General features: G+C 43.4%; 1 protein-coding gene across 1 annotated transcript in view; it reads right to left on the bottom strand.

Moving 5' to 3' along the window:
• Positions 1-714: 714 nt before the first annotated feature.
• The window catches only part of ABCD2 (ATP binding cassette subfamily D member 2), a 48,179-nt gene continuing 36,224 nt past the window's right edge, over positions 715-12,669 (bottom strand). The window contains exons 8-10 of the mRNA XM_075145815.1: positions 8,631-8,715; positions 7,768-7,893; positions 715-5,143 (exon numbers count right to left, since the gene is read on the bottom strand). Of these exons, the coding sequence (XP_075001916.1) occupies positions 4,933-5,143; positions 7,768-7,893; positions 8,631-8,715 (422 nt within the window). The 3' untranslated portion in view covers positions 715-4,932. The remainder of the gene's footprint in view (positions 5,144-7,767; positions 7,894-8,630; positions 8,716-12,669) is intronic.

Below are 12,669 nucleotides of genomic sequence, written 5' to 3'. Positions count from 1 at the left end.
TGGGGATAGGCCTTCAGCTACCCGTAAGGATCTAGTTCTCAAGTGACAACCATCACCATGGGCTCCTCAACTGCATAATCCAGGTCCTGTAGCACCACACAGTACCTCACCGTCCCCCGCCACGCAGCCGGGAAGGGGCTACACAAAAGCCAGCTCTGGGTGCTCAGGAGTCAACCGATGTCCTCATACTCCTGGTAGTCTGAAGGGCTAAAGAGACTGTATTTTTTATCTTAACCCCTAAGAAAAAAAAACCCTCCTTTTCTAGGTCAACATGGGCACTTGCTTGTAATATTTGTGACATTGATGCTTTATGCATAACTTTTTCTTCCAAAGACCATAATAACAACCTTTGGGAGCGATGCTGCTGAGGCCACCTGACGTTGTGCTACTGACAGCGTCCCCTGGCGCACTGCTCGGCGCCAGCCTCCCTGCAGAACTCTCCAGCAAGCGCTGGCAGCTCTTGTCACCTTCCCGTCACGAATCAGGTCCACGTTGAAGTGGATGGGCATGAGACATGAGAAACCTGACAGCAGCCTTTGACGCCAGCCTGAGCTAGGAATGAAACACTTGTTTTAACTTGCAAACACGCAACATCCACCCCAAGCTTTCCTACCCCGTCGCAGAAACAAGGAATGGGAAGGGGCTCCCAGAGCACACGCAGGCAGGTCCTGACTGCTTTGTGAATGATTCATAAGGAACACTGTAAACTCAAAGTAAATGCAACATGTTTTATTTGAGGTTGGAATAAATTACAACTGTAAAGCATAATTTATTGCTTTATAAATTGTCTGCTCTTAAAAGGCATTAATATCAAACATAAACAAAACAAAGACACATTGAATTAGCAGTTCAGTTCTCTTAAGCTTCATGAACAGCTCAGTAGGGGGATTTCATTCTATATACAACTGAAATCTCTGATCACAGGCTCGTAAACTTGACTTTAACATGCATTCAGACATATTGAGGGGACTGTAGATGGGTTCATTTGCTTTAAGATATAATTTTTATTGCAATTTTCCCTGAAATATCCCATTGAATACCCAGTCCTTCATTCCTCAAATACAAGTGCCCACGGGTTTCAAAAAACTCCGTTAAAATATGTGTGGGGTTTTCTACCCCTGCAGAAGGAGGGCTTCCAAGTCTGAACCAGGAACGAGTCTGGTCCCAAAACTAAGTGAAAAACAAACCCCTCCTAGGTTAAAATACTGAAATCCCATGCACAAAAAATGTGTCCTCCCATTCTGAAGATCTGAAGAAAAAATCCCAGCATTATCTGATCAAACTGATGTGGATAATTCGTACTTTTATTGTACAGTTACTCCGTGCCTGAGACTGGTATGAATTTTGCTCAGCACCTGTACTCCTCTAGGATGTAGACCCAGGCAAGCCCAGCCTGCCCTGAGTGCCGGGGGATGAGAGGGTGCTCACGGCAGGCTAGGTGCCTGCGCGCTGCGCGCTACCCAGCCCTGAACGCACAGGTGCTGTGACACACCGAGCTGGATCTGGCTAGCTTCAGCTAGATGTGACAGGCAGAAGGCAGGCCAAAAAGTCACTTCCTCGGCCTCCTGGGGAGTCACGGCTCCTCAACACCAGAAAGGGAATGAACATTGATGAGCAGCTCTCATCGCACCACGAAAAAGGATTCCACCATGGCATCCTGCCCTGCTCCGACCCTCTCGCACTGCAAGGGCCAAGTGCTCCCTGTGCCTTGGCTCCAGAACAGCATCTCCCTGAGCTATTCCCTGAGCAGGGAGCGTGCAGCTCTGCTCCTGCTTTCCAGCTGGGTCCGAAGCAGCACAAAACGAGCTGGCTTATGCCCTGCATTACACCAGAGGTAAAACTCTCCAGAAACAGAACTGGAGACTCCTGTCTCAATTAGCCCTTGGAACAACTCAGAAAGTTTGCAGAGAAAATCTCCAGGGCAGCTTCTCTTCCAGCCACAAAACTAACTTTAAAAATAATGAGCCACCAGTACAGAAAATCCTTCTAAAACTGGCTCAGTATTACTCAGTATTACTCAGTATTTAGAGAAGGGTTTCTTCTCATACCAACCTCTAATGTTCTTGTCATGCCTACAAGAATGTAAGTAGCTGAGTGAGATGCTAGGATATTTTATGCTGTATGGGAATGGCTAAGTCTAGTACTGGATCCAAGAAATACATACCAAACTTCAAGGAAAATACTATTACATTGATCCTGGCGCAATTTCAGTTTTCATTAAAATTTCATCAGTAATGTATGTATCTTTTGTATGTTTTCTGCATAATCTCATTTAAAAAAAAATCAAACAAACTTTCTTCTTCTAAACACGGTTTCCTCAGAAGATGTGTTTCTGTTGTGCCGTGAGGGATGGCCACCTTCGGTCTCTGCGAGGCGGTACAGCAGATTTCAGGCGCTGCACTTGCCCATAATGGCTCCCAACAAGTCAAGCGCCATGGAAGAGCTTTGGTGGGAGGCTGGGAGCGTGCAGGGCTGTACCTGGAGCTGTGCCGAATTGGGCCAATGGTTCAGCACTTCTCAGTGTCCTCCTCATTCAGGGACTGGACAACCCTGGTTTAGCTCCCAGCCACGTGGTAAAGTGCTTAACGGAGGGGTGGGGAGCACTAATGCCCCTTCCTCCACCTCAGCTCCTGCTTTGGGAGAGGCTTGTGGAAAGGTGGCTTTGCGTCTGCTTTGCGCTGCAGCTGGGACAAGGGCATGCATATGGTGCGTGCCTGATTCATCACCATCTTAGAGAAACATAACTCAGAAATGCGCAAGCCTTTAAAATCATCAGTCATCTCATTTACGCTCACCGAGAACAGATTCTTGGCTGACTTCTTTTTTTCCTTAGGAGTTCTGAATTTTTCTTTGAAGATGAGAAGGAGGAAAGCTAGCCTTCAGGGAGAGGGACAAGCAGAGACACTTGCAAATTAAAATGCATGCACATGTCATCCACCACAGCAGTGACCTCCAGTCTGCACTTTACAACACAACATCTTAGTATCTTGAACCTTAATTTCTCATCCCTTTCAAAGGTTCCCAAGAGCATTCCTTTCTGTGTCAGTGAGGTGTCCCAGGGGACTCTACAAAGAAAACTAATGAGAGGAAAAAACTGTTGTCACCAGGACAAGTTACAGGGTTACATTCAAGCCACAGACTCTGGAGGAGCAGGACAGGGAGCAGACTTACTCTATTTTCTGGTGCAAGTGCCATACCAAGCAGCAAGACAAGCACACAGTGAGAAGGAAGATGGGCTAATGGTTAGTGTACTGGACTGGGATTTGGCAGATGGAGTTAGTTCACCTTCCCCTTGTTCTTGAAGCGATCAGAAAAAGGAAACAGTTCATATTAACTTCAGGGTGCTCAAAAATTCCCAGCTCAGCAAATACCCCCAAAAGATTTCTCCTCTCCTAATAGTTCTTAAAAGTTTACGCATTGCCCCTCTCAGACTAAGCACACCAGACAGAAATCTTCTAAGAAATCACACTTCTTCTAGGAAAAAAAAGAACCAACAAGCTTCAGAACTGCTACATTTCGGCTAAGGCTCATTTACCCATCTGCAAAGCCTCTCACACCTCCTGATCTTCACTCCTGAGCTGCCCATTTGCCGTGCACTTGCAGTCAGAGAGAGCAAATCAGGAGCTATTAAATCTATTCACATCTTTATTTCTAATTCACCGGGTTTCGCCTCTGGCAAGGCACTCAGGCCAGCACTGTCTTAGAGGTTTCTGTTTAAAGCACCTTCTGACTGACTGGGGACCAGGTTCCTACTGAACTGAAAAGCAGATGGGACAATCAGTGAGTGCATCGGAAAGCAAAGCTGTTAACTGATGCATTTGCTCACGGCGAGGGCAGCGTTCAGCCAAAATATGGCAAGCATATTAATTAGTGGTTACAAAATGCTCTAACTTTTCACAGACCTTTATAAGTGCTGAGCATTTTAATTGGCAGGACAGCCATGCCTGAGAATTCAGTGTATTGTTAGAAACTGATATTTTCCTCTCCTACAGTCCTTCCCGTCACAAAGTGTCTCATGGAACAAACAAGTGTCTATATTGTGATTTTACCAACGGAGGAACTGGGTCAGAGATGGACGCTGGCTGGATCAGACCCATGGAGCAGATGCATGACTTAGTCAAGCAAAAACTAAGTCACTTGATGCCAGGCCCAGTGCTCCTTCCCCCTCACCAGCGGTTACCAAATAGGGGACATAAATAATCCCCCAAAGGAACTGACGTATCACGAAGGGCAAAGAGCCTCTGAAGCTATGCATAATGGCATAAAGTAAAGCACAAGTATATTACACATTTAGCTCTATCCCTGCTTCTCTGTCGCGAGGGCAGTGGGTTGCTCGGACAGTTGTCTTCTGGTCAGCCTATTACGTTATTTCCTATGGAAATGCAGGTAAAGGTGCGTATACGATTCAGTAGTAGAACAGGAGTTTGGTTTTACGTGGGCTGAAAGAATGTTTCTTATACCCAAATGAGATTTTTGCATGCATCTGCATACTCACCCAGATGCTGCCTCTGCCGTGCTCCATGCCTGAGTTTCATGCCAGGTTTGCTCTGCGTAGCAGGCACATCATACGCACACAGTGACCTGGTACAAGAGCACATTCTGCAGGCCAAGTCTCAGGCAAAAATTCACCTACAAATCCTAAGTGTGTTGGTAGTTTTTTTGCAGTGAATCGGGCTTTCACTAGGAATTAACATAAGCTGCAATGACTAATCTTATACTCTGTGCACTTGCTTATTTTCTTTTCACAGTTCAACCGCTTCCTTCCTTAATACTAAAATGCTAAAGTCTTACATAGCATTCAGAGCATTATTTTCTGCTGGCTCTGTTTCTCTATGCTCTAAGCCTCTATCACAATGCATGCAAAGGATAATGGCTGAATTTGTAATGCTTTTAACTAAAAAAATACTTTTAAAAACATAAAACATAAATTATTTATTCCTCTTTGTCCATTGTTTTAAGCACTGAGTCTTCTCCCAAGATTTTACACAGTTCATTCAGTCTCTGCTGCATTTTAGGAATTCCTGCAAGTTGGGATTCCAGTCTCTGTTTTTCCTCACTCAGTGATAAACGGATAGCGGTGTCCAACTGCTCGAAACGCCAGCCGCCTTGTCCGTCAAACTGCAGCAAGTGAGAGTGGTACTTCCTGCAGTAGAAATTAAAACATTAGTAATGGCTCGGGGAACAGATGGTTCATTTTGGCACACAAATTTGGATGTCTGTGTCTCTTTTCAATGGTGCCTCTCAGGAAGTTGAGAGTTGTCCAGTTTTGGATCACTGGGTAAGACTTTTTTTCAGTGACTCATAATCCCAGGACACTCTTTCAAAAGGGATTTGGGTACTTCAAAGCCTGTCACCGGGACCTCCCTAGGCCACTTAGTGAAATTCAGCAGCGAGGTGCCAGCTGTAAGCTATTAGCAGCGGTGTGGGCTCCCCAGCCGGGGCGGTCATTGCCTGGAGCAGCCCGCACGGCCGGGCTGGCCGAGGCCCTCACCTGCAGGGATGCTGGCAGGAGCGGGCAGCAGGGCCGTGGAGGGTCTCCTCATCACCTGCTGTCCCTGGTCACGGTGTCAGCCTCCCTCTTTCTGCCTCCCTTTTAGAAACATTGTCTGTGGCTACAGTTGCCTTCACTGCAACTCCACCAGACTCCTTTTTCTCCAGGAGCTTGAACAGCAGCAGACAAGGCTCCCTTCTCCCCCAGGAATGCTAGTCCCAGTTTATTTTATTTACCTCGCTTTCTGAAAGACATTTTACCTCCTTAGCAGAAAATCCATTCAGGCAGGCATGGTAAACCTGATGCTACTGATAAAACTCTAGTTTGTTCAAATTACACCTCAATTTGTTCCCCTGCATCTTATCAGGTTGGCTAAAGAAACCTCCAGTTCTAAAACATGGTTCAGTTTGCAAGGGGCCAAAATAAAAAAGTCTGTGTAGGAGTCACAGATCCTTCAGTGAGTATCAGGGTGTGTGCACCGAAAATATTCAAAGGTGTACATGTGGAGTTTGTCAAGACCTGACAAGACATTTATCAGGAGGTGCAAGAGCAAGAGCAAAGAGTTCCCTCAGAGCTGGTATGACTGTAATTTATCACTATAAATTATAGAAGATGAGACGCATCATAAAACAGTGATTATAAATCCCATCCAGGGAATGTGACAGTTTAATAAACTCAGTAGCTTATGACATGGGGCTCAAAAGAGATTCAACTCCAGGCTTACATTCACAGCTTCTTGCATATTATTCTTTGTGACAACAAATACTTAACCTATCCCTCTATTTTTCCCCCACCAAAAAACCAAAAAAATCAGGAAGCTAAGATAGCTGATTGACACGTCTAATGTTTGTGGTCTAGGAAAGTAGCCAATATTTTGATTAAAAGAGCAAACATTTCCTGGTATAATCTTGAGGAGGAGAAAACGGCATGTGAACCCGGTTTTTGTCTATGCAGCGCAGTCCCTGTGGGAGCATACCTAAGTTAAAGGCATTTGATGCATATTTCTAAACACTCAGCACTTCTGTTTATTTCTCCAGAACCCCACAAATCACCAGATTTCTGATAATTTCAGTAATACTGTGGAGGTTACAGGAACAATCCCAAACCTTCCTGAATAGCACTAGTAGTAGGAAACAAAAAATGTTGGTAGGAAACTGAACTCAAAAGATTCTTCTCACAAATTCTTTTGCATAATTTCCCTCTGCATCATCATTATTTATAGGTGAGATGCTCTCAAATACCTGTTTCCTTGGGCAGTGGTTTTAAAATAATACCAAACTAAAAAATTTGAATACTACTTTTCTTTTTAAGTGTAATTTACATTATTTTAAAAACAAATGTCTATATGACTTTTTTTCCTACCAGAATACCCATTTCTTCTTAATGTTTAGGTCCTGATCCAACAAAAGCCATTTCCAGTGTCACCATCTACACAGAGGAAGGAGGAATGCTGAGGAAACTGTTCTGTTTCAGAGAAGCAGACACTGATACAGTTTCTTTCCTTTGAGGCAACAGACTGGTAATGGATTTTTTGTTATCAGTTTAAAAAAAGCAAACAATCTGACAGTAGAGATCAAGGAGTTCAGAACAAATAGTCTCTGCTAATGTTAGCTTACACTTTCTTGATCTCCTTTTGCCCTTTAAAGTATTTGGTTGTTTTATGTATTCGGTAACTACATTTATTTCCTTTGAGGGACTCTTCCATACTTAGTACTCCCTCACTAGAATGATGTTTCTCAGAATTCCAGTATTTCTTTTTTTAATAAACAATCAAATTTTGAAAGCTCACAAACCCTGCAGATAGAGGACACAACTGAAGTTAAAACACCAGATGTATTATTCCTGGAAGAATGGAAGAATGGAAGAACAAAGAGTAGTTTAACCACTTGCCATGTTTCCCATCTTCTCCCTGCACTGGTGAACTTCCCCAGGACAGCTCATGTATCTTGTCTCCTTTACAGAATAATCTGGTGATATCTGTTGTGGCTGTGGTGTGGTGGACTAATTAATTGCCTCTTAGATACCTGCATGTTGCTATTAATAGTTAATAACTGAAAAACATTTAAAAAAAATAAGAGGGAGGAATAAATACGTGTCAAAGAATGAGAGAAATCAATGCTAAATGCATTTGCATCACTATTATTGTAGATAAATTATCTTAGAAAGTACAGTAGATATTGATTAAACAACTGCCCTAGTACAAAGAATAAAGGCCAATCCACTGCCTGTCAGAAAGCTAGAAGCAAGGACCATGATAAATCCCTGAACATACTTACCAAAGAGAAGGTCTGTGTGTTATAGAAAGCAGGGATATCCCAGCAGCTTTTGCAGCTTGGAATATCTTTCCTTCAACATCAATGCTTACAGCACTCGTGCATTCATCCAGCAATGCATATTTCGGCCTTTAAAAAGCAGTTAAAAAACATTACTCTTCTATGTTTTGAACAGTATTCCCATGTACGATGTTTAATTGAAAGAACAACAGAAAGGAGAGAGCTATTTTTGCCAGACAGCTGTCTCTCATCTACAACTAGAAGCTGGCTAGCAACACCATAAAGTTTCCATGCATTATTCAGGTGCAGAGCCAGCTTTCAGGAAAAATGGGGTTTATTTTCTGGTCCATCTGAGTACACAGTGATCTAACTTCTATGTTCTAGTTTGACCTAGTGTTATTCTGTCCTGTCATCAAGGCATGCAGTAGCTACAGCCAACTCAGAAACTTTCTATCCACTGCTATGTACAGACTGGGCGGCCTTTGTGTGCTTGCAGTCTCCAAAATCAAAAAGTTTTGGAGTTTGGCTTTCAAACTCCCATAGCCTCTGCAACAGTCCATCAGACTGCTGCAATATTTGTAGGACAGATACAGGGAAGATGTTTGTGCCTGAGATGTTAAAAAAAGGAACATCTGGAAAATGTAATGCTATGTTGCCAAAAACAAAGCTTAAGTAAGCAGCATTGCCCAAACTAAAAGCAGAGCTTGTATGAATACACGACAAGGTCTGAGGTTCTATGCAACCGACTAGCAGTATTGCACATTGCATGGAGATTATAGTCTACTACTGCTCAAGCTATTACAGCAAACCTGCAAACCCCTTCCTCATTTTCAGATGCTACTTAAAGAACAAATCAAAATGCTTACTTATGGTAAAACATCCGAGCCATGCCCATCCTTTGTTTTTCTCCTCCTGATAAGACATCTTTCCAATCCATGATGGCATCCCAGCCTTTTAAAAAAATACAAACAAAACACATCAGGACAATGTAAGTTTATGAAGGAAATGCACCTTCACTTGCAACATCTCTGCAATCTGCAACCAAAAGCATAAAGAGCATTTCCATTGCAGAAGAGACAGCTCAGGGTTCTGGATCACATCTTCTGAAATACCTCAATGCCTTTCCACTGGCACTCAATTGGAAAAATGTCCCAAATATCATGTCAATTTTGAAAGTGGAATTTAACCTTCTTGGTCATGTAGGTATTGTCAAAAAACTTTACTTACCATCTCTTTGAAAAAACATCTTTTACCTGTGTATAACAGATCATTTTATTCTGTCATGTTTGGTTTATAGAACAATTTGCTATTCCTTCTTGAGAGATGTGAGTGGAAATTTAAAAACAAATTCAAAGAAATAAAGTGTAAAAAACATAAAGAGCAGTGCCAGACTCCACTCACTACTGTAGGCAAAGAATAACTGTCAGCAAACTCAACAGAAACACAGATGCAGAGACAGGGGTGTGTTCTCTGTGCACAGACAAGCAGCTAACATACAAACTGCATACAGACAGGAGGATTTTCTATACAAGCTTCCCGCTACCTCATACTTAGAAATGACCCACAACTGTTATAACACTGGGTATCCTTAGTCAATATTCTGCACGGCCTCTAACTGATTTTTTTCTTTATCACTTTCAGATACATGCAACGGGAGCGTGATGCATTTTATCTGCGGTCTTACAGTGGACTGGTGTTTCTGTGAGTACTCTGACGTGATTCATTGCCACTAATGAAAAACTTCAAATACCAAATTACCCTACTGAAAATAAGTTTTCAATCAAACAATCCAGATGGATAGAGTAGCAAAATAGATGAGTTTTGAAAAGGGAGAGTGTGGATGTCGAGAAAATCTGATAAGACATTTCTCTCAATAGATCATCTTATTCATGAGACAGGCAGCTGGAGCGGGGCCGAGCGAGGAAGGGAACATTTTTCCACATCAGCCCAGAAACACTGTAACTAAAAAATTAACAACACAACCAAAAACCCTTTTCTGCCAAAAGAAACATTTGCCAGAAAAGACTATAAACAAGGTCAAGCAAGGAGGGTGGGCTGTGTCATTTCTGGTACCTGAACAAAGGTGAGACAAGCGGGGCTTGTGAAGGTGCAGGAGGCTGGGGAGCGCTCTGCCTGTGCTTGGTGCTACACCAGGGCTTGGTAGGTCTGAACAAAACCTCAGTGAAGCATCTGGCGAGAGGTTGTGTGACTGAAAACAGGAACTGATAATGCTAGAGACTGAATTCCAAGAATTTTCTATACGTGAAATTGTAAAAATATAATGTCATGATTTTTTAATATGTGTGTATATAGTTAGAGTTAAAAACCAGGCATGCACACACCAGAAATACATCACCTTCAGTGATCCTATTGTTTTTCCTTAGTTTCCTTCCATTCTTGTTTAAGGACCCCAGTGGACACCCCCCCTGGGGGCACATACAGTGCTTTCTATCAACGGGTTCCTAGCAAGATGGAGTTGTGTGATCATTACCTGAATCACCATTTGGTTGAACTCTGGTAAAGGGAACAGATACACAGAGGCTGCTGCTGGTGAGCAGTGCTGGTGCTGGGACCACACAGGGAGCTGGAGTGCTGTTCCACCGACACCCTCACCTTCCAAAAAAGACTGTAAAACACCTGGAGCACTCCTTTCTGGCAAAGGGTTCCACGGGCAAGGGATGGGAATGGTCCTTCGTGAAAGCAATAGAAACAACTATGCTGCTGAAGACAATGTTCAGGCTGCTGCTGCTTATATTCTGTTATTTTTAAGCTGAGCACATAGACGAGCTCCAGGGATCTGGATCTGAGGTAGGGTGTGGGTGGGTGTGCATGCGTGCACATGTGCCTGGGGAAGCAGTGTCTGCGTTCATACAGTTTCTTCCAGATCAGCTGATTTATAAAGACTTATTAAAGACAAAAAGGGAATGAAGTTCAAGAAGCAGCATCATCTTGTCAGCAAAATCATTCTATTATTTCCTCTAAAGGTGTAAGATTTCGCCTCTGTTTACCAGGACACAATGCTCATCTCTGTGGTCACTTCAACTTACATTCTAACTGAATATTAAAAGTGTGTCTTGTCTCTTCCTGCCTAGCTCCCTCCCTGACCTTTCCTATTTGCTACTTGGAATGTCTCAAACAACAGATAAGGAAGGATCTGTTTTAATATTACCCCTTTAAAAATTATTTTCTAATGTCTGAACAATTTCCTCCTTAGGCATTGTAACTCACAATAAACTGACTGCCTACTGTGCATTAAGAATAATGCACCTACTTGTTTCTCTTTTCTTCCTGCTGACATGGCACAGGTCAGTGAAGGTTGTTAGTGTTCTGAAAATATCAGCCACTTTACAAATGAAATGAAATGGCTTGTCCATGAACGCAGCACAAATCTCTTAGTAGGTACAAACATAATCCTGGCTTTCAGAGCCCAAATTCCTTGCCCAGCCTCTTGTTACACATAGCCTTTGATCACACGTGGTATGATGTAGATGTTATGAACACTGGATGTCACAGAAAAGCCTTTTGCAACCAGTAAGACAAAGAGCATGTGTAATGTGCTGGGGCAGAGACACAGCAGTAGAAATACATACAGCTGTCAGCAGAAACTAGTGATAGCCTCATGATAGCAGCATTTCATTTTCTTGCATGGCTTCTTTTATAATTCCTTTTACCTCGATTTTCTGAAGGAAAAAGCAAGCTAAATTTGACAACAAAAAAAGGTTACACCTGGGATCTGTAGCGCTGTGTATCCTTCATCCTTGTGAATCCTCGCACTTACATGCAAGACAGAGCACTCAGCTCCATAAAAAGATACGTTTAAAAGTTCCTTTTCCAGATCTACATTCCAATGCACCTCATCAGACATGGGCTGGAGTGCTACAGCTTCATGACAGAAGAAAGGCTACCGCAGCAAACTACAGCCAGAGAGTCCACCCCTGGTGAGTTTTTGAACATGGAGGCCTCTTGCACAGTGTATGTCCGCAGGCAGTTGTCAAAATGGGAGAGAGCCCGGGTGCCGTGCAGGATGAATACGCAAGGGCAATCCTTAGCTGAGGAAGGAACAAAGAGACCATCAATTGCGTGAGCCCCAGCTCAGCGTGACTCTGCAGGGAATTGTCTCTGGATTTCAGAGCCACTGGAAAAGCCAGCAGAGCACTCCAGAGTTCCTGCTGGTACCAATAACAAGAGCAAATCCAGGGCTAAAATGATCAGATGAAAAAATCTCGGAGAGAGGAAATGCTCTTGTCTGTGTGTTCGTATGTGGCCTAGCACAAAGGTTCCCTGGACAAGACCCAAAGATATGACAAATGTGCGAAATAATGAGGAATAGTTATAATCTGGGGTGCTGAGAAACCATAAACAGGTTGAACTTGTTCAGTAATGGCATCAGCCCCAACCTGACAGGCCCGGTCATGCATTCAGCGTGCTGCTACACGTACCCATGGCTCCTCTCATGTGACAGGCGATCGGCAGCTTAAGGCTGCATCACGATTGACACTTGCTAAATATACACAGATTTTCAAAGCAGGTCAAAAAGGAACCACTTTATGTATATCTACTGCACACCTCCATGCTATTACTCACGATTTCTGGACACACCTTTTCACCACCCGTCCTGAATACAACCTTCTTTGCTACCCTCATTTTGTACGAAATTATTGTTCTGGTAGAGCTAGCAACTTTGCAGGTGTTGATGGAGGCACCTTATTGGTAATACAAAGGTAAGTAACAAAACGGCATTCCTCTAATATCCAGCAGGTGAGAAAAACATCGGTGTGGGCCTCAGTGGGAAGGAAATTCTGCCCCAGCAGCAAGGGGGACGACTGTCAACAGCAATTGCACTGGGTTCTACTGGGGCTCGGCCTCAGGGGCATCCGGAATGGTGGTGGTTGGGAGGGGGGTTGT

Source organism: Calonectris borealis, chromosome 1 (genome assembly GCF_964195595.1).
Source record: "Calonectris borealis chromosome 1, bCalBor7.hap1.2, whole genome shotgun sequence".
Taxonomy (NCBI): Eukaryota; Metazoa; Chordata; class Aves; order Procellariiformes; family Procellariidae; genus Calonectris; species Calonectris borealis.
This window is presented reverse-complemented; position numbering and strand designations above follow the sequence as displayed.